At 41.6% G+C, this 23,086-nt stretch overlaps 1 protein-coding gene across 2 annotated transcripts in view; it reads left to right on the plus strand.

Moving 5' to 3' along the window:
• The window catches only part of si:dkey-71h2.2 (low density lipoprotein receptor adapter protein 1), a 184,330-nt gene that overhangs the window by 87,029 nt on the left and 74,215 nt on the right, over positions 1-23,086 (plus strand). For both annotated transcript variants that reach the window (XM_051924490.1, XM_028796375.2), the window contains exons 4-5: positions 3,164-3,278; positions 12,575-12,647. In XM_051924490.1, coding sequence (XP_051780450.1) covers positions 3,164-3,278; positions 12,575-12,647 — 188 coding nt within the window. The remainder of the gene's footprint in view (positions 1-3,163; positions 3,279-12,574; positions 12,648-23,086) is intronic.

Raw genomic sequence — 23,086 nt, forward strand, 5'->3', positions numbered from 1 at the left:
TTAGATAGATAGATAGATAGATAGATAGATAGATAGATAGATAGATAGATAGATAGATAGATAGATAGATAGATAGATAGATAGATAGATAGATAGATAGATAGATAGATAGATAGATAGATAGATAGATAGATAGATAGATAGATAGATAGATACTTTATTAATCCCAATGGGAAATTCACATTCTTCAGCAGCAGCATACTGATACAATAAATAATATTAAATTAAAGAATGATAACAATGCAGGTGAAAAACAGAAAAACAGACAATAACTATGTATAATGTTGAATGTTAACGTTTACCCCTCTGGGTGGAATTAAAGAGTCGCATAGTTTGGGGGAGAAACGATCTCCTCAATCTGTCAGTGGAGCAGGACAGTGACAGCAGTCTGTCGCTGAAGCTGCTCTTCTGTCTGGAGATGATACTATTAAGTGGATGCAGTGGATTCTCCATAATTGATAGGAGCCTGCTGAGCGCCCTTCGCTCTGCCACAGATGTTAAACTGTCCAGCTCCATGCCAACAATAGAGCTTGCCTTCCTCACCAGTTTGTCCAGACATGAGGCGTCTTTCCTCTTAATGCTGCCTCCCCAGCACACCACTACGTAGAAGAGGGCGCTCGCCACAACTGTCTGATAGAACATCTGCAGCATCTTATTGCAGATGTTGAAGGACGCCAGCCTTCTAAGGTAGTATAACCGTATTACTGTAATACTGTAATGTGATTCAAATATGCTGTGCAGTCTAGACCTTTGTGGATTCCGTACTGTAATACTGTGATTCACATATGCGCTGAATTGTTTCGTTTTTGTTTTCTCCGTGGCTGTGTCGTTAGCTATAGGCTCGGATTTGTATTTCCGTTAGTTGAGCTGTTTCGTTTTTGAGCCATGACTCCTTTGCCTGGGAGCTGTTTCGTGCGCTTCATTTGTCTAGTGGGTGTGTTTTCTGTGGCTGTGTCGTTAACTATGGGCGGGCTCGTTGCAGTGCGTGTGCGCTTCGATGCGCCCTGCGTCCATAACCTTCGGTTAGTAATATGGATAAAGCAGACTGTAACAATCTTGCGGCCTTGTATGTATGTTATCATCCAGTTGATGCTTAGTAACCACAAGGGGCCGCCAGAGAGCCCCTGACACAGCAATACAGTCCACAATATCTTCTTCTATAATACGCTATCATGGCTGTTCATTTGTCTGTCCAGGATTTTAAATCACCTGTAGCTCGAAAACCGTTTCACCTATTGACTTGAACTTTGGTACACATATACTACGTGACGTCTACTATCCACTTTCGGGGTGATGATTTTATTACTCTTTTTTAATTTTTATTTTATTTTATTGTAGAATCAACTCTCGGCAGCTCTCAGCAGGGCAGCCGGGCGGCGCATGCATACGGGCGCCGTTCTCATTCCCTACCACCTTCGCTAATCATTCTTGAGGCCATTTAATGAAACGAGTTCAGAGGTGTGGTGGCCCAGAATGACTTTGATCACAAACACTATAAAGTTTGAGTTTGAGCTTTTGACAAGAAGCATATCCAGATGGGAATCACGCCTCGCACAAAAGAGCTGTCTGAAGAGCTTCAATTGAGAATTGTTCATCTACATAAGGCTGGAAAGGGTTACAATGTCATCTCAAAGATTTGAGATATTCATCAGTCTACTGTTAGGCAAGTTGTCTATAAATGGAGACCATGTGGTATTGTGGCTACTCTGCCTAGAAGTGGGCGCCCTGCCCAGTTGACCCCAAGAGCACAACGCAAAGTCAGCAATGAGGTAAAGAAGAACCCTAGAGTGACAGCAAAGGACTTGAAGAAGTCATCAGAACGGGCTAACATCTCTGTTCATGAGTCAACTATATGCAAAACATTGAACAAGAAAGGAGTCCATGGCAGGACACCAAGAAGGAAGCCACTGTTATCAAAAAAGAACATTGCTGAACAGCTGAAGTTTGCGAAAGAACACTTGGACACTCCACAACGGTACTGGGAAAATGTTTTGTGGTGTGATGAAACCAAAATTGAACTATTTGGGAGGAACAAGCAGAACTTCATTTGGCGTTAAAAGGGCACTGCATATCAACATCAGAACATCATCCCTATAGTAAAGTATGGTGGGGGGAACATCATGATTTGGGCCTGCTTTACTGCATCAGGGCCTGGACAGCTTGCCATCATTGAGGGGAAAATGATTTCCCAAGTTTATCAACAGATTCACCAGAATAATGTGAGGGTGTCTGTCCATCCACTTAAGCTCAGAAGAGGCTGGGTGACGCAACAGGACAATGACCCCAAACATCGCAGCAAGTCCACAGCACAATGGCTTCAGAAGAACAAACTCGGCCTTTTGGAGTGGCCCAGTCAGAGCCCAGATCTCAATCCTATTGAATGACTTGAAGAGAGAGAGCCAAACACAGAAGACAACCAAAGAATATGGAAGAGTTAAGGCAGTTCTGCAGGGAACAATGGGCTCCAATTCCACCCCGCATGATGTGCAGGTCTGATCTGCAGTCAACCTGGTTAAGGTCATTGCTGCCAAAGGAGGGTCAACCAGTTATTAAATCCCAAGGTTCACTTACTTTTTCCACTACCACGTTTGTAAAATAAAGACATGAAAGAGTAAAATTTTTTGTGTGTCATTGGCTTAAGCTCATCGTGTATATCAGGACCTGTGACTTAGATGAAGATCAGATCACTTTTCATAACCAACTCATGCAGTAAAGCAGATCATTCCAAAGGGTTCACATAGTTTTTACTTTGAATCTATCTATCTATCTATCTATCTATCTATCTATCTATCTATCTATCTATCTATCTATCTATCTATCTATCTATCTATCTATCTATCTATCTATCTATCTATCTATCTATCTATCTATCTATCTATCTATCTATCTATCTATCTATTTCGTTCCCCCTTGCGTTTAATCTGAATTTTCCATCTACTTGTCAGTTCCACCGCAGGCCACATAAACTGCTAATATCAAAGTGAAAAACTTTTATCTTCTTATTCAAAGTGGACTAATTGATTACTTAAATCTATCTTCAGTTCTTATGCTTCCTTATAGATCACATGGGAATTTAAGAAAAAATGTCTACAAGTTATTGTGCCTTTCCGGAGCAGTGATTAACTGTAATTAATGCCCTGCTTTTCCCACTTCTGTCTTTCAGGATTTCATACTGCACTGCTGACAAGGCTCAAGATAAAGTGTTTGCTTATGTTGCTCAGAGCCAGTCTAATGAGACCCTGGAGTGCCATGCCTTTCTCTGCCCCAAAAAAAAGATTGTAAGTACAAAAAAGAGCTATCACTGCTTACAACTGCCCGGTTTAAAATCTGCAATTACAAGACCCTGTGGTCACAGTGAAGATGGGGAACACTATGAATAAATAAAAAGATATTTGGGATATCTTCCTTAGCCATTCCACAAACCAACTGCAGCATACAAATGATGCTGTGATTTTTTCTCAAAGGCCTGGCACCTTTCACCTGACCCAGTGTGTACAGACAGGCCTGACCCCAGGGGGTGAGCACCCCGGTTTAGCCAGGGTTGTGTCTCTGGCTTATATAAGGTCTGAAGTGTTTTTTTTTATTTTTATTATTGTGTTTTAAATATTTTTTTCTAATTATTTAGTATTTATATACAGTATTATGTGTATGAGTTTGCATGTTCTCCCCGTGTCTGTGTGGGTTTCCTCCGGGTACTCTGGTTTCCTCCCACAGTCCAAAGACATGCAGGTTAGGTGCATTGGCGATCCTAAATTGTCACTAGTGTGTGCTTGGTGTGTGTGTGTGTGTGTGTGTGTGTGTGCCCTGCAGTGTGCTGGTGCCCTGCCTGGGGTTTGTTTCCTGCCTTGTGCCCTGTGCTGGCTGGGATTGGCTCCAGCAAACCCCCTTGAACCTGTGTTAGGATATAGCGGGTTGGATAATGGATGGATGGATGGATTATGTGTATGCGTTCAGTTTTACAGTGGATTCTGAAAGATATCAACTCCCTTCACTTTTTGCACACTTTATTGTGTTGTACTTTTAATTTTAAATGGAGAAAAAATATATTTTTCACCATCAGTCTTCACTCAGTAACACATAATGACATATTGAGTGATGTTTGCGAAGAGGTATGAAAATGTTACCAAAAATTCTAGAAACTGAATTGAATTCTCATTCCTAGAAGCATTCAAAACCCTTTGCTATGGCGCAAATTCCGCTCAGGCAAAATGAATTGATCGGACATCGTATTCCTGTGCATAGAAGGTGCCATAATACATACTGCATGTCAGGACAAAAACTGAGCCGTCAAGTCCAAGGATTTCTCTGTAGATCTCCGCAATCAAATTGTGGACAAGCAAACATCAGAACAAAAGGATTAAAAAATGTGAAAATCTTTGAGTGTCCCCAGGAGCACAGTGACCTTAAGAATTTTGAAATGGGAGACATTTGGTACCATCAGGACTCTTCCTATTGTTGTCCATCTGACCAAACTTAGTAACCAGTTAAGAAGGGCCTTTGGTCAGATGGGTGACCGACGTTGCATATTCTCCATTGTAATGACACGATACATTTTAAGTGACCCAATGGTCACTCTAAGAGAACTTCAGAAGTCCCCTGGTGTGATGGGAGAGCCTGTCAGAAGGAAGACCATGTCCAGAGCTCTCAGTCAGGCATTTACATTACAGTGGCTAGATGGAATAGTACGAGGGACGTTCAAAACGTTTCCACCCTTTTATATTTCCGTTGGAAATCGGTGTAAATAGATAGATAGATAGATAGATAGATAGATAGATAGATAGATAGATAGATAGATAGATAGATAGATAGATAGATAGATAGATAGATAGATAGATAGATAGATAGATAGATAGATAGATAGATAGATAGATAGATAGATAGATAGATAGATAGATAGTGTCACAAGAACGACCAAGAGACATCAAGAAGGTTTGGGGCAGCCACCCATTTAATCGATTACGGCTGCAAAATTGGTCAAAAATGGTAGACATGTTCATTCAACCGAGTCCAAAACAGAATTGACTTCTTCAGACAGTATGGCAGCATTTAAAGGCCAGCTAAGGAAGTGACGTCATCAGCCCCAGAACCGAAAGGAACGTCATTGGCTGCCCCAGAGCTGGGCGGGATTTCCCTAGAATGGTCTGCAACAGATTGAGAGGGAAAATTAGTACACTCCACCACCCCCTGGCCTGGCATGGAATTACCTGTATTTAAGCCCTTTGGCTGTCTCCTAAACACACGTGTGTGACAATAGATAGATAGATAGATAGATAGATAGATAGATAGATAGATAGATAGATAGATAGATAGATAGATAGATAGATAGATAGATAGATAGATAGATAGATAGATAGATAGATAGATAGATAGATAGATAGATAGATAGATAGATAGATCAAACTTTATTTGTCCCTAGTGGGTAATTTGGCCTTTTACAGAAGCTCTTATGTAAATAAGTAGATAGATAAATAAATGTACACACTATGTTCTGAACACAGAGTTGTGGGACTCTGAAACAAACTACCGAGACCTGTAGTTGAAGCAGAAACCTTAACAACCTTTAAGAAGAATCTGGATGAGCTACTGGGACAGGTTATCTATTAGCTTAACAAACAGGCTTGAAGGACTGAATGGTCTCCTCTCATTTGTCAAATTTCTTAAGTTCTTATATTCTAATGCACACTAAAATGACTGAAAAGCAAGAAAATGAAAAAGAAAGAAAACTTCTGTTTTGGCAGTCCCAGTCCCAGTGAGGTGCTTTTTCAGGTGTATTGCTTTAGGTGTAAATGCCCCCCAGTGGTGTTTCTTAACCCACTTCTGCTGAATAATTCATTGGCTGAATGATGTCAGTGTTAGTGTGTCATGGACAGGATGTGCAGCATTGTTCATAATGGCACTCAGTTTTTCTTTCATTCTTTCCTTTCTACGACCTTTGGTGGGTCCAGAGTGTGTCACATAGCTGATCCTGCCCTTTTAATTAGCTTGTTGATTCAGATTCTGACGTTTATTCTGCAACAACGTTATCCAGCTATAAGACAAGCAGCAAGGGGCACAGTCAACACACGCAGCGACAGACTCTCTCTCAGTCTCCTGCAACAGCATCATCCAGCTTTTTTTTTATATATATCAATACAATGAAAACAAAATTAAACAAAATGAATAATGAAATTAACACAAGTCAAGTCAAGTCAAGTTGGGGAGCATGCACTGGTACAGTGCATGGCCGCACCCACTACACGACGAAACAACTCAGGATCCCGGTTTGCAACCCCCCCAGGCAGACACACGGTCCAGTCCCACCCTGTATCTGCCACAGCCAGGTGTTACGTGGGTGACCCCTTGGCCTGGTCCAGCCACTTGAATCCCCAACAATGAGGATCCTACAAGCCGATCACCCTCTGGGAAACGTGCCACATGGCCATAGTGCCGTAACTGACGCTCCCTCACAGTGCAGGTCATGTGCCTCATTCGGGACTCTATGAGCAACACAAAGTCAAACCAACGGTACCCAAGGATTTTCCGGAGAGACACTGAAGGAGTCCAGTCTTCGTCTCAGGTCACTGGATAAGGTCCATGTCTCGCAACCATATAGCAAGACAGGAAGCACCAGGACTCTAAAGACTTGGACCTTCGTCCTTTTGCATAGATATCAGGAGCGCTACACACCCCTTTAAAGTGACCTCATGACCCCCCCCCCCACCTCCGTCTACTGACTTCATAGGAAGAGTCACCAGAGACATAAATGTCACTGCTAGGTAAGTAAACCTCTCGACAAGGTCGACACTCTCCCTGCAGACAGACACACTGCTGATGGCCGTGCCCAAGAGGTCATTAAAGGCCTGGCTCTTTAGTTTTTATCAGGCCCCTCTCAAGCCCAGACACTCAGACTCCTCACTTAGTCTCTTGAGAGCCCAGATCAGAGCCTCCATTGACTCTGTGAAGATCACAGCATCATCATCAAAGTCAAGATCTGTGAATCTTTCTTCACCAACAGATGCCCCACAGCCGCTGGACCCCATGACCTTGCCCAACACCCAGTCCATACAAGCACTGAACAGAGTAGGAGCAGAACACACCACTGACGGACCACAGAATCAACTGAGAAAAACACAGATGTCCTGCCTCCACTCTGCACAGCACTCACAGTACCAGTGTACAGGCTGGCCATGATATCCAGCAACCTCGAGGAGATCCCGCGAACCCTCAGGATGTTCCACAGCAAATGAAACAAATACATTTCAACAGAAATCAAATCCTGATCAAAACAAGTGCAAAACATCTCCTTTGAACCAAAGTGCATGTTTCCATGAAAATAAATACTTTCTGTTATCCAAATTAACCTTCTCAAAACCATACAAATTTAACAAATGCATACTAACAATAACAATAGAGGACAAAGTATAATTAACGTTGTAACATACCTATAAGACAAGCAGCAAGGGGCACGGTCAACACACGCAGCGACAGGCTCTCTCTCAGTTTCCTGTAGTAAGCCAAACAATACGCTAATGAGGCTAGATCTCCATCAAATAACACTTCTGAAGTCAATTTCTGCAAACCAAAAGTGACAACAGAACCTTAAGATACATCAACAGCTACGTGATGTGATGTTTCCATGCAGTTTGAGACGGACTACACCATTTCAAAACTTGTTAGCTTACACGAGAGATGGAGAGCATTGAGAAGTGTCTAACTTGCAGCAGCGTCACTCGGCTTTTTCCGGGAGTCTGCTATTACACGACATGTGCACCCTATGGGTGTTTCATTTATTAAAGCCCCCCTGCTAAAACAGGCAACCATTAGCTATTATACAAATGATACACTGACTGCATTCATATTAAACAAAATTCACAACATATAAAACAGAAGCCTGTGGTGGGCTGGTGCCCTGCACGGGGTTTGTATCCTGCCTTGTGCCCTGTGTTGGCTGGGATTGGCTCCAGCAGACCCCCGTGACCCTATAGTTAGGATATAGCAGGTTGGATAATGGATGGATGGATACTGTTAATAATTACACACATGGGGGTGGCACGGTGGCAGAGCAGTAGCTCTACTGTCTTGCAGTGAGTCACGTCGATGGTGTTCCCTGCCTGGAGTTTGCGTGGTTTTTCTGGTGCATTTCCACAGGGTTTCTTTCCAATGACATGCAGGTTTGGGGATTTGGTGACACTAAAATGACGCCAGTGTGTGTGTCTGCTTGTGTTCACTTTGTAATGAAGTGATGCCCCATCCAGGGATTGCTGGAATGGGCGCATCCCTGGATTGATGAATGTAATCGTTAAACATCCATCCTTTTCAGCAGTGGCAGGCCGTCAGGGCCTGCAAGGCCTTCTCTGCTGGCCTAAAAAAATATCTGAATCACAAACTGATGTTAATTATATTTTGTCCATGAATACTTATTAAATAATTCCAAATAGTCTGTCCGCTTCCTTTCATAGCTTTTCCGTTGGTTGTGCTGCTTCCAGACATGTATTTTCGTATTAAAGCATTTAACCAATCACATTTCAGCCATCATTTGTTGCCAGGCAGGGTCAAAGTCAAAGACGTCTGCCCGGAGGCCTTCACAATCCGTTCTGCAGGCCCTCTAACACAAAATAGATGTCGATTAAACCGTTGCTTCAACCAATCAGATTTTGAGTTGGTTTCACTAGGGCCCTCTAGCAGGCGTACGGCAACGTCACCGTATTCAGACCCGTTGATTGGATAGATGGTGTAATATAAAAATCTGAATGAGAGCATCATGGGGCAGCCATACACATTGGTATGTTTGGCGGTGAGCATTCCTGTGTCCACTGCTTCTGTCGAGCGGACATTTTCAGCCCTAAAGCGAATTAAAACTTATGCCAGAAATATGACAGGGCAGGTTTGACTTTCAGCATTCGCTTCGATGGCGATAGAAAGGGACTTTGTGATGGAACTGAAGTGCACGGATAATCTGTACGACAGAGTAATTGACCTGTTTTTGAGGAAAGAGAGGAGGATGGATTTTGTTTACAAATAATCCGAATTTTTGGTGAGTAAAATGTTGCGATTTTCCTAACTAATATTGCAAGTTTATGAGTTATTATTGATGTTTTTTATGTGTGTCGCGGGCTGTAGCTGCAGTAGAAAGGAACTTGTTCACCCCTGGTTTGTCTATTCAATAAAGGCATTTATTGTAGCTATAGGAGTTATCTATCTGCGATGCAATGGCTCTTTATACTGTATTTCTGCATATTAAGATGGTTTTTATAACCATAAATTAGTTTTTGAGGGGCGGATTGATTCAGACGGAGCACTACTGAAGGCGTAGGTGTGAAATGCACGGTCCGCCACTGCTTTTCAGAAATATGGTGGCAAGGTGTCCTCAGAATTTAATGGATCTTTCAGGTAATTCGCAACACAGCGAAGCCAAACTTGTTCTCACCGTGCTGATATCTCGCACTGCTACCTGGTGGAATCTTCCAGATTTACATAAAGAACGCATGCAAGTACGAACAATACAATGCTTGCATAGCAGTAACATCCACAGGCACACACATCAGGTCACGTGAAGTATAAACCCGGCCTAAGAGTTGACACCCTGTGGTGAAGATGGCTGCGAAACATATAAATTGCACCAAAGAGGAATGGTCATACACTTTTTGTGAGCGTGAAGGTGTGCCAGGGGCACAAATTCATCTCCACATGTGTGCTCAGTATGGGGATAAAGTTCTCTCTCGTAGAGTCGTCTATGAGTGGATTGAAATGTTTGAAAATGGCCGTACTAGTGTGATAGATGCAGAGAGCGCTCCGGACGTCCAGCTGCAGTCAAATCTGTCAAAGGGAATTGTGTTGTTGCACATCAACGCCCGGCCTCCACACTGCAGCCCACACATTGGAAGCCCTCAGACAATTGAATTGGGAGGTTATGGAATACCCAGCTTATAGTCCAGCTTTAGCGCCATCTGATTTCCACCTTTTTGGACCACTCAAAGAAGCTTTAAGGGGAAGACGATTTTCATGTGATGATGATGATAATGATGATGTGAAAGCAGTGGTGCAGCAGTGGCTACACACTCAACCAAATACATTTTTTGCTGATGGCATTAAAAAGTTGGTACGACACAGGGAAAATGGCATAGCAAAGAGAGATGATTATGTAGAAAAGTGATATAATTTGTTTTGAAGTTCTTAATAAACAGTTTAAAAAAAATATGGAAACGTTTTGAACGCCCCTCGTATTTAAATATGAATCTGCTTTTCTTCCTTTAACGGTGCCATCTGATGAAAGGAGTGCTTTGTGGGTCGTGCCTCTGATGAGCAGATTGTAGGTTTGCGTTTTATAGAAAAGTATATTTTTGAAGTTGATGATTCACATATATTCAAAGAGAATCATGAGCATGTATGAAAATAAGAAATATATCCTAATGCATGTCAGTAGAACAAGGGCTAAGTTGCAAAAAGGCTTGTGCCTGTGTATTTTTTATTTTTCTTACCAAGCTGGCAACTGCCATTGTTTCATGTGTCAAGGTCAAGTATGTAGAGAGAGGTTAACAAGCAAACCCCCTCCTCTTCTCCAGGTGGCGAGCGTAACCTGAGGACTTGAGATAATGGTGGCAGGAACTGGACGGGTTCAAGGAGGGGAGAGGGCCTGCCAGGCGGCCATGGTGGATAAGATAGAGTGCTACGCTCATTAGGCTGGGAAATACAGTTAGGTCCATAAATATTTGGACAGAGACAACTTTTTTCTCATTTTGGTTCTGTACATTACCACAATGAATTTTAAATGAAACAACTCCGATGCAGTTGAAGTGCAGACTTTCAGCTTTAATTCAGTGGGGTGAACAAAACGATTGCATAAAAATGTGAGGCAACTAAAGCATTTTTTGAACACAATCCCTTCATTTCAGGGGCTCAAAAGTAATTGGAGAAATGAAATAACTGGAAATCAAATGTTCATTTCTAATACTTGGTTGAAAACCCTTTGCTGGCAATGACAGCCTGAAGTCTTGAACTCCTGGACATCACCAGATGTTGGGTTTCCTCCTTTTTAATGCTCTGCCAGGCCTTTACTGCAGCGGCTTTCAGTTGCTGTTTGTTTGTGGGCCTTTCTGTCTGAAGTTTAGTCTTCAACAAGTGAAATGCCTGCTCAGTTGGGTTAAGATCAGGTGACTGACTTGGCCATTAAAGGATTTTCCACGTTTTTGCTTTAATAAACTCCTGGGTTGCTTTGGCTGTATGTTTTGTGTCATTGTCCATCTGTATCATGAATCAATTTGACTGCTGTATTTAGCTGGATTTGAGCAGACAGTATGTCTCTGAACACCTCAGAATTCATTCGGCTGCTTCTGTCCTGTGTCACATCATCAATAAACACTAGTGTCCCAGTGCCACTGGCAGCCATCACACTGCCTCCACCGTGTTTTACAGATGATGTGCTATGCTTTGGATAATGAGCTGTTCCACGCCTGCTCCATACTTTTTTCTTGCCATCATTCTGGTAGAGGTTGATCTTGGTTTCATCTGTCCAAAGAATGTTTTCCAGAACTGTGCTGGCTTTTTTAGATGTTCGTTAGCAAAGTCCAATGTAGCCTTTCTATTCTTGAGGCTTATGAGTGGCTTGCACCTTGCAGTGCACCCTCTGGATTTACTTTCATGCAGTCTTCTCTTTATGGTAGACTTGGATATCGATATGCTTACCCCCTGGAGAGTGTTGTTCACTTGCTTGGCTGTTGTGAAGGGGTTTCTCTTCACCATGGAACCTGGACGTCCAGGTTTTTTTGCGTTGCTGAGTTAACCAGTGCTTGCTGCTTGCTTTCTTTCTCAGGATGTACCAAACTGTAGATTTTGCCACTCGTAATATTGTAGTAATTTCTCAGATGGGTTTTTTCTGTTTTTGCAGCCTAAAGATGGCTTCTTTCACCTGCATGGAGAGCTCCTTTGACCGCATGTTGTCTGTTCACAGCAAAATTTTCCACATGCAAGCACTACAACTCAAATCAACTCCAGGCCTTTTATCTGCTTCATTGATAATGACATAACAACGGACTTGACCACACCTGACCATGAAATAGCCTTTGAGTCAAGTGTCCAATTACTTTTGAGCTCCTGAAATGATGGGATTGTGTTCAAAAAATGCTTTAGTTGCCTCACATCTGTATACAATCGTTTTGTTCACCCCACTGAATTAAAGCTGAAAGTCTGCACTTCAACTGCATCTGAGTTGTTTCATTTAAAATTCATTGTGGTAGTGTACAGAACCAAAATTAGAAAAAAGTTGTCTCTGTCCACATATTTATGGACCTAACTGTATTGGTGGAACTAATTAGAGGCAGGACCAAAGAAGTCTACAGGAAACTGGAGTTTGGTAGGAAGGTCAAATGAACTGAGTGAGGTAAAACTTTTGATAAGGACAGTAATACATGTATGGTAGCCGAGTTGCTAATTGCTCGAGTCATCTGATTCGAGTCTGTATGTGCATTGCACAACAAAAGTGGATTCTGCTGCCTGTCCTGAGACTCCGGGTGTCTTCTTTGGGCCAAGGATGCCCCATCTCCACTTTGACAGTTTTCCGATCTACCTGCATGTAACCTTTCTGATGTCATTTCTGCAGGCCCAGGCGGTGACGCTGACAGTAGCCCAGGCGTTCAAGGTGGCCCTTGACCTTTGGGAGATGGCACAGCACAGTAAGTTTTGTTATATAAATAGGGCCAAAGCTGTTAAGTATTGTATGAAGATTATTATTGTAAAGAACAGAGTCTCTTGAACTATTTCATTGTTTGAGAAAGGTGAAGCTCTGCTATGTGATATGAAAATAGCAAGGGTTTAGAAAGGGGATGTTATGTCCTGTAATATGAGGCTGGTGACGGGCAGACATTCAATAATAGACACTGAAAAATGTGAATAAAAATGTGCTCTTTCCAGTGAACTCTCAAGCACGCAACATTAGGTTGGACACCTTCCCTTTTATTATTGCAGATCATTTTAAATACCTCGGGGTGAACATGAAAAGTAAATATAAAGCTCTTTATTAACAAAAATTTTGCTGTCTGCTTGGAATAACTTGAGGAAGACTTGTATAGATTGTCTACCCTTCATCTCACTATAGCTGGAAGAATTAATAACATCAAGATGTATATCCTTATTAAACTTCTTTTTCTATTTCAAAGCATTCCAATATACATCAATAAAATACATCAACTATAACCTCATTTATTTGGAATTCAAAACATCCACTTATACAAAGGACGACCCTACAAAGACCTAAGGCAATAGGTGGCATGGCACTACCTAACTTTCAATTTTATTACTCTGTGGCAAATATACCAGCTATAAAAACCTGGACATGGACACAAATAGATGAAAAGACACAGGATTGGTCCCCAATAGAAATAAAATCCTGCAGCACTTCTTTATGTTCCTTACTGTGTACCCCAATAAGTACAAGTCATCACCAATATACTAACAACCCAATTATGCTTCACTCACTCAGAATATGGAACCAATGTAGGAAGCGCTTCATGTCAGAGAATATTTTATCTGTGGCACCTCTGCATGATAAACACCTTTTCCCACACTCTCAAACGTACGCAGTTTTTAATGTTTAGAAAACATTCAGGATTAAATCACTTAGTGATCTGTACATAGACAATGTCTTTGCATCCTACAAACAATTACACTCCAAATTTAACTTTCCAGCAACATATTTCTTTCATTTCCAAATTAGAAACTTTGCTAAACAAAACTTGCCCAATTTTCCTCACCTACCACATACATACTTTGCATTTATATAGCGCTTTTCTCACTACTCAAAGCACTCAGCAATTGCAGGTTAAGGGCCTTGCTCAAGGGCCCAACAGAGCACTACTGGCATTTACGGGATTCGAACCAGCAACCTTCTGATTGCCAGTGCAGATTCCTAGCCTCAGAGATCTATCTATCTATCTATCTATCTATCTATCTATCTATCTATCTATCTATCTATCTATCTATCTATCTATCTATCTATCTATCTATCTATCTATCTATCTATCTATCTATCTATCTATCTATCTATCTATCTATCTATCTATCTATCTATCTATCTATCTATCTATCTATCGGACTGCTTTGCTGTAACAGCTGTGTTTGGTGGGATCACAGAGGGGCTTAAAGTGGAGAAGAACAAACAAACTGTAATGGCCTTTACTTCACTATTAGCACGTAGACTTACAGTGCATCCGGAAAGTATTCACAGCGCATCACTTTTTCCACATTTTGTTATGTTACAGCCTTATTCCAAAATGGATTCAATTCATTTTTTTCCTCAGAATTCTACACACAACACCCCATAATGACAACGTGAAAAAAATGTACTTGAAGTTTTTGCAAATTTATTAAAAATAAAAAAATTGAGAAAGCACATGTACATAAGTATTCACAGCCTTTGCCATGAAGCTCAAAATTGAGCTCAGGTGCATCCTGTTTCCCCTCATCATCCTTGAGATGTTTGCTGCAGTTTCATTGGAGTCCACCTGTGGTAAATTCAGTTGACTGGACATGATTTGGAGAGGCACACACCTGTCTATAGAAGGTCCCACAGTTGACAGTTCATTTCAGAGCAAAAACCAAGCATGAAGTCAAAGGAATTGTCTGTAGACCTCCAAGACAGGATTGTCTCGAGGCACAAATCTGGGGAAGGTTACAGAAAATTTTCTGCTGCTTTGAAGGTCCCAATGAGCACAGTGGCCTCCATCATCCGTAAGTGGAAGAAGTTCGAAACCACCAGGACTCTTCCTAGAGCTGACCGGCCATCTAAACTGAGCAATCGGGGGAGAAGGGCCTTAGTCAGGGAGGTGACCAAGAACCAGACGGTCACTCTGTCAGAGCCCCAGAGGTCCTCTGTGGAGAGAGGAGAACCTTCCAGAAGGACAACCATCTTTGCAGCAATCCACCAATTAGGCCTGTATGGTAGAGTGGCCAGACAGAAGCCACTCCTTAGTAAAAGGCACATGGCAGCCCGCCTGGAGTTTGCCAAAAGGCACCTGAAGGACTCTCAGACCATGAGAAAGAAAATTCTCTGGTCTGATGAGACAAAGATTGAACTCTTTGGTGTGAATGCCAGGCGTCACGTTTGGAGGAAACCAGGCACCGCTCATCACCAGGCCAATACTATCCCTACAGTGAAGCATGGTGGTGGCAGCATCATGCTGTGGGGATGTTTTTCAGCGGCAGGGACTGGGAGACTAGTCAGGATAAAGGGAAAGATGACTGCAGCAATGTACAGAGACCTCCTGGATGAAAACCTGCTCCAGAGCGCTCTTGACCTCAGACTGGGGCGACGGTTCATCTTTCAGCAGGACAACGACCCTAAGCACACAGCCAAGATATCAAAGGAGTGGCTTCAGGACAACTCTGTGAATGTCCTTGAGTGGCCCAGCCAGAGCCCAGACTTGAATCCGATTGAACATCTCTGGAGAGATCTTAAAATGGCTGTGCACCGACGCTTCCCATCCAACCTGATGGAGCTTGAGAGGTGCTGCAAAGAGGAATGGGCGAAACTGGCCAAGGATAGGTGTGCCAAGCTTGTGGCATCATATTCAACAAGACTTTAGGCTGGAATTGCTGCCAAAGGGGCATCGACAAAGTATTGAGCAAAGGCTGTGAATACTTATGGACATGGGATTTCTCAGTTTTTTTATTTTTAATAAATTTGCAAAAATCTCAAGTAAACTTTTTTCATGTTGTCATTATGGGGTGTTGTGTGCAGAATTCTGAGGAAAAAATTAATTTAATCCATTTTGGAATAAGGCTGTAACATAACAAAATGTGGAAAAAGTGATGCGCTGTGAATACTTTCTGGATGAACTGTATCTTGCCCAGTTGGAAGAATCCTAACTCATCTCTATTAAGTTAGTGGGCCACTGATGTTATATATTATTTGAAACAGGAAACATAATCATTCTCACTTAGAGGATCTGTACAAAAGTTTTTTAAAACCTAGAAGGATCTAATCAAAAATATTTTAGAATAAGCATTTAAATTGAGGAAGCAGATTCTCTTCCCTTTTTATTTTATTTTATTTATTTATTTTCCTACTATTAAAGTTTTTCTATGTTGGGGTTGATTTGACTTGAACTTAGTTGTGTAAAATTTGACTTGCTTGTATTGAATGTTATTTGCTTTTAATAAAATCAATAAAATGTAAAAAAAAATGAATAATAATAATAGACATTGAGACCAGAAGTTGTGTTTTTAACTGCACTCTAATATCTACTGAGAGAGAACCCAAAAACTAGTCCAAAGATATCTCATCCAAACCCCCCGGCAGCGCCACCTGCCAAACGTTATTACATTCATCTCAATACATAACATTTCCCTCCCACTTATTTATAACACCACAAAGAATAAATAGTCGAAATGAACATAACTACTGAAACAAAAGGTCTAGTTCACAGCTCCGTATCCAGAATGGAGTTGTTCTGCATGAAGGTAACTATTTACATTAACATGGTGTCCTGGTTCTATTACCTTTATAACATTTAAAAGTTTAAACAATCTGGAGGCTTGGACACTCGCGAATGATAGCGTCTGCCACTGCTTTCTGTAGGTGAACTTGCATTTGCATAACACATGATTAAGGTTCATGACTGGAGTGACAGGGCCTTCTCCCACAGGGGAATGTCCTGCTTCAACTATCATATTCTCTAATGTTGCTGGTGACACAGCTACCAAGTTGGAGGAATGTGTCTCTTCTGGCTCTGTGATCTGTGGAAGAATTTCCTTTGCTCAGTAGAGTAGTACCTGGTTTTCAAGTCATTTCCAATCTTCTGCTGTGGAAGAAATTAAATTTAGATATATTAATGGAATATTATTTTAAATTTGGAACCTCTTACTATTAGAAACCAGGCAGGAGAAGAACTGTTCTCTACATCTTTTAACCCCTTGTAGACGATTGTCGTGAAATCGCTTCAAACAGCTTCCGGCCAGAATGCATCACCGAGGTGATGTATGTATCCTGCCAATGCCAGTTAATGCATATTCGATACCAAGGATCGTATTGCGGTCACGCCATCTAGCAGTCATAGTGGAACTGCATCCACTTGATGGAAGCGAAGTATTAGCGTGTTTACAGACCACTTGGCAAAAAGACAACTCATTGACAAACATCTCGGCGACAGACAACTTGGCAAAAGACAACTCGGCGACATCCTTTACCAGTTAGGTAATAGTTAGGTTCAAAGAGATTTTTTGCCGGGTTGTCTTTCGGCGAGTTGTTTTTCATCGAGTGGTCCTTTTGCCGAGTTGTCTTTTCGCCGAGTTGACTGTCGCCCATTTGCCACGGAACCTAATTTAGCATCTGCTTGACAGCAACAACACAAATAATTTATTTTTTGAAATAATTTTTTGTAAATATATTTAAGCAGCAAGGGTTTAATGTCACTCCAAGAAGAGGGAGCATTCTCACACACAGTCTATTACAGCATGGTCAGAACGGTCAAACTATTGAAGAGTAGAGGTCTGTTTTATAAGCAAATGAATTTACATCACAGTGTCTATCAATACTTGCATTTACTCTGGTTGGTTCATCAGCTTATACCCACATGACATATAAAATAAAAGTCAATCTTATTGTTTTTCTGGTTCTTCTTATACCTTTTAAGTTGAGCTACCACCCTTGAAATTTCTGTGCATGTGACAACTGTCCATTCTGGTTGTGTAGGACATCTGCTGACTTCTTAGTCATCTCTTAGTCATCCTTCAGTAAATTTTGTATAATACATCAGCCTTTCTTCTGGTACATTATTTACTTGACCATCTCAGTATTTTTCCTAAACCAATTTTTATATTTCAATGTGCACACTGCAAACAAAAATACTGTTACATTTGAATTATATTATATTACATCTAAATTATTCTTTCACACTGCATCACCAGCTTTTACACTGTTGGAGACTGATCCCAGCTGGGATGTTACCATTCCAGGCGTCCATTTTTCTCCATTGTGGTAATCCTAGAACAACACTGGGTCACCCACATTAAATTGCCTGGCTTTCCGGTTACTGTGCAACAGTTGAACATCTTGAGACTGACTCACAGTAGAAGCCACATTTGGTTTAAGCACATCTAGATGGGAATGTAATTTGTGACCCATAAAAAATCATAGCTGGAGATTCCCTTGTTGTAGCATGTGGAGTATTGCGATACAAGAGTAGAAAAGTGTCTAGTCTTTATTGTACTGAAACAGACCATTTTGATGCCCTCAGAGCTCATTTGAAAGTCTGCACAAAACATTCCTTAAATCCATTAGTAGCTGGATGATAGGGAGCAGAACATATATGCTTAATATGGTTGCATTTCATAAAATTTGCAAATTCTTCAGAAATGAACTGAGGGCCTCTGTCACTAACAAGGGTGGATTAGAATACCATAGCGACTAAAAAGGGTTCTCATGACATACATAGTCTTACTAGTTTGTGATGCTATCCATTAGGTGAACCTCTGGCCACTTTGAGTGGGAATCGACTTTTACTAAAAGTGCATATTGCCTTCAAATGACAGTTATGTGAAAAAGTAAGTGCACCCTATGGAAACTGGTGATTTTGTTTTTCAACATATTTGAACAGATGTGGACAAATTTGTTGGCACTCCTCCACCAACAAAGCAGACCAAACAATTGTCTCTGACATAACTTATAATAATAATATCAATAAGTTTTATTTTTGTAGTACTTTTCATACACTCAAGGACACTTTACTATTCAACAAAACACATTAACAAGATAGTAGAAGTTACATACAAGAAAACAAATAATATTCACTGAAAAGATGAGTTTTTAACAGGAGTTTGAAATGAATAATAGATCTTTCCTCTCAAAGACTGAGAGGAAGAGCATTCCAAATTTTAGGGGCCATCACACTGAAGGCTCTGCCACCCACAGTTATTAAGTGTGACAGTAGGAGTGACGAATGCATTCCAGGTGAAGGTGGGCACATCAGGGATCGGCTCTGAGCCCTTTCTTATTTGCAATGGTGATGGACAGGTTGACAGACAAGATTAGACAGGAGTCCCTGTGGACTATGATGTTTGCTGATGACATTGTGATCTGTAGTGAGAGTAGGGAGCAGGTTGAGGAGACCCTGGAGAGGTGAAGATCTGCTCTAGAGATGAGAGGAATGAAGGTCAGTAGGAACAAGACAGAATACATGTGTGTAAATGAGAGGGAAGTCAGTGGAATGGTGAGGATGCAGGGAGGAGAGCTGGCAAAGATGGATGAGTTTAAATACTTCGGATCAACAGTACAGAGAAATTGGGATTGTGGAAGAGAGGTGAAGAAGAAAGTGCAGGCAGGGTGGAATGGATGGAGAAGAGTGTCAAGAGTGATTTGTGACAGACAGGTATCATCAAGAGTGAAAGGGAAGGTCTACAGGATGGTTGTGAGACCATCTATGTTATATGGGTTGGAGACGGTGGCATTGACCAGAAAGCTGGAGACAGAGCTGGAGGTGACAAAGTTAAAGATGTTAATATTTGCATTGGGTGTGACGAGGATGGACAGGATTAGAAATGAGTACATTAGAGGGTTAGCTCAGGTTGGACGGTTGGGAGACAAAGTCAGAGAGACGAGATTGCGTTGGTTTGGACATGTGTAGAGGAGAGATGCTGGGTATACTGGGAGAAGGATGTTAAGGATAGAGCAGCCAGGGAAGAGGAAAAGAGGAAGACCTAAGAGAAGGTTTATGAATGTGGTAAGAGAGGACATGCAGGTGATGGGTGCAACAGAACAAGATGATGAGGACAGAAAGATATGGAGGAAGATGATCTGCTATGGCAAACCCTTGCGGGAGCAGTTGAAAGAAAAAGAAGAAGATTTACAGTGTACAGAGAGTAAGTTAGCGTCCGATGAGCTTAATGCATGGGCAGGAGTGTAAGGAAGTAGGAGCTCAGACAGATAATGATGGGCTAAACCATGAAGGGCTTTAAAGGTGGTGAGAATAATTTTGTATTTGATTCTTGAAGAAACTGGTTAACCAATGCAAATCATAAAGGACAGGAGTGATGTGAGCAGATTTTTTAGTGTGTGGAAGTAGACGAGCAGCAGAATTCTGAACATACTGTAACCTATTGATATATTTAGTCAGGAGGCCATAACACAATGCATTGCAAATTTTCCAGACGGGCAGTGATGAAAGCATAAAGCCGTGTTTCAGTATCCTTGACACTGAGGAAAGAATGCAGATGAGCAATGTTGTGGAGATGAATAAAGCTGTCTGTACTATTGAGCTAATGTGTAGTTGGAAAGTAAGAAGCTGATCAAAGATGACATTCAAATTGAAATGGGCAAAGGTCATTGGCACCCATCATTGTTTATTTGCGTATACTGAAGGGGGGCCTGAGCTACCTGGAAAGCTTGCATATTGCAATCTTTTTAGTTATCCCGTAAAAGGTGTCATTGTGCTTGCCTTGTGTTATATAACACAAATTTGACTTTACTTTTGAGTTTTGATCCAACAGAATCTACTCTCTATATATAAAATCCTAAGCCTAAAAGTGCAACAATTTTATGCAGCATTTTTATGTCATGTTTTTTGTCACGCTTTAAATCGGGCTTATTTTAAAACCTACATACAGTGCGTACGGAAAGTATTCAGACCCCCTTCAATTTTTCACTCTTTGTCATATTGCAGCCATTTGCTAAAATCGTTTAAATTAATTTTTTTCCCTCATTAATGTACACATAGCACCCCATATTGACAGACAAAAAAAGAATTTTTTAAATTGTTGCAGATTTATTAAAAAAGAAAAACTGAAATATCACATGGTCCTAAGTATTCAGACCCTTTGCTCAGTATTTAGTAGAAGCACCCTTTTGAGCTAATACAGCCATGAGTCTTCTTGGGAAAGATGCAACAAGTTTTTCACACCTGGATTTGGGGATCCTCTGCCATTCCTCCTTGCAGATCCTCTCCAGTTCTGTCAGGTTGGATGGTAAACATTGGTGGACAGCCATTTTTAGGTCTCTCCAGAGATGCTCAATTGGGTTTAAGTCAGGGCTCTGGCTGGGCCATTCAAGAACAGTCACAGAGTTGTTGTGAAGCCACTCCTTCGTTATTTTAGCTGTGTGCTAAGGGTCATTGTCTTGTTGGAAGGTAAACCTTCGGCCCAGTCTGAGGTCCTTAGCAATTTGGAGAAGGTTTTTGTCCAGGATATCCCTGTACTTGGCGGCATTCATCTTTCCCTCGATTGCAACCAGTCGTCTTGTCCCTGCAGCTGAAAAACACCCCCACAGCATGATGCTGCCACCGCTATGCTTCACTGTGGGGACTGTATTGGACAAGTGATGAGCAGTGCCTGGTTGTCTCCACACATACCGCTTAGAATTAAGGCCAAAAAGTTCTATCTTGGTCTCATCTGACCAGAGAATCTTATTTCTCACCATCTCAGAGTCCTTCAGCTGTCTTTTAGCAAACTCCATGCGGGCTGTCATGTGTCTTGCACTGAGGTATGTGTGGAGACAACCAGGCACTGCTCATCACTTGTCCAATAAAGTCCCCACAGTGAAGCATGGCGGTGGCAGCATCATGCTGTGGGGGTGTTCTTCAACTGCAGGGACAGGACGACTGGTTGAAATCGAGGGAAAGATGAATGCGGCCAAGTACAGGGATATCCTGGACAAAAACCTTCTCCAAATTGCTAAGGACCTCAGACTGGGCCGAAGGTTTACCTTCCAACAAGACAATGACCCTAAGCACACAGCTAAAATAACGAAGGAGTGGCTTCACAACAACTCTGTGACTGTTCTTGAATGGCCCAGCCAGAGCCCTGACTTAAACCAAATTGAGCATCTCTGGAGAGACCTAAAAATGGCTGTCCACCAACGTTTACCATCCAACCTGACAGAACTGGAGAGGATCTGCAAGGAGGAATGGCAGAGGATCCCCAAATCCAGGTGTGAAAAACTTGTTGCATCTTTCCCAAGAAGACTCATGGCTGTATTAGCTCAAAAGGGTGCTTCTACTAAATACTGAGCAAAGGGTCTGAATGCTTAGGACCATGTGATATTTCAGTTTTTCTTTTTTAATAAATCTGCAACAATTTCAAAAATTCTTTTTTTGTCTGTCAATATGGGGTGCTGTGTGTACATTAATGAGGGAAAAAATTAATTTAAATGATTTTAGCAAACGGCTGCAATATGACAAAGAGTGAAAAATTGAAGGGGGTCTGAATACTTTCCGTACCCACTGTATATATGTTTGGTATCATTCTTTTCAGAACTTATTGAACTTTAATGTGATGTTGTTAGATTTTCAGATTCTTATTCTGTTTTTTAAATTATAAACTAAAAAATATCAGGAACTCCCGTAAAATGAGATGAGACTTTGTGCCAAGAGATTTAACCAGGACCGGGGCCGGAAATAAAAGACAAAGAGTAGGACAGCTGCTGTACAGGCTTTTAAATGTTTGAAGCGCCGCATAGAGATGCAGATCATACGACATGGCAGCAGCAAGAAGCCAGCACCTGATCGAACAAAGAGGAGGTAAAAAGAAAACTGTATTTGTTTCCCATTGTATCACCGTTTAAGAGGGGGTTTCAGAGGATCAATCACGTCTACTTGGGGTGCGTTCAGTCCCCCTCTTCATAACGGGATCAGCAGAGACACGAAGCACCTGGCACATAGCGTAGGCCAGGAGGGCTGGCGAGCGAAGCAAGCAGGCAGGAACCCCCTAGTATTTCAAATAATAACATAAATGAAAATGTTGTGGACAAAAACGATAAGACGCTTAACCTCATATTTGGCTGCACAACCTTTAGAGTTTTCAGTCCCTGCACACAAGCGACTCCTGGAGCTCTCCATGAGACTTCTGCTCCTGTCCACAGGTCATGCAGCCCACTCATCCTGAGCAAACTATTCCAGGGAAGTCAGGTCTGAAAGGGGTCTTCGCCAGTTCTTTCCATAGATGTTTGTTAAGATTCAAATTAGGGCTTATAGAAGGAAACTTCAGAAATTGTCCAATGTTTTGTTCTTCGCCATTCTTGGGTGCTTTTTGCTGTGTGTTTTGGCTCCTTGTGCTGTTGGAGGATCAATGACCAAAGACTGAGACAGAGCTTTCTGAACCTGGGCAGGACGTTTCACTCCAGAATTGT

Source organism: Erpetoichthys calabaricus, chromosome 3 (genome assembly GCF_900747795.2).
Source record: "Erpetoichthys calabaricus chromosome 3, fErpCal1.3, whole genome shotgun sequence".
In the NCBI taxonomy this organism is placed as follows: domain Eukaryota; kingdom Metazoa; phylum Chordata; class Cladistia; order Polypteriformes; family Polypteridae; genus Erpetoichthys; species Erpetoichthys calabaricus.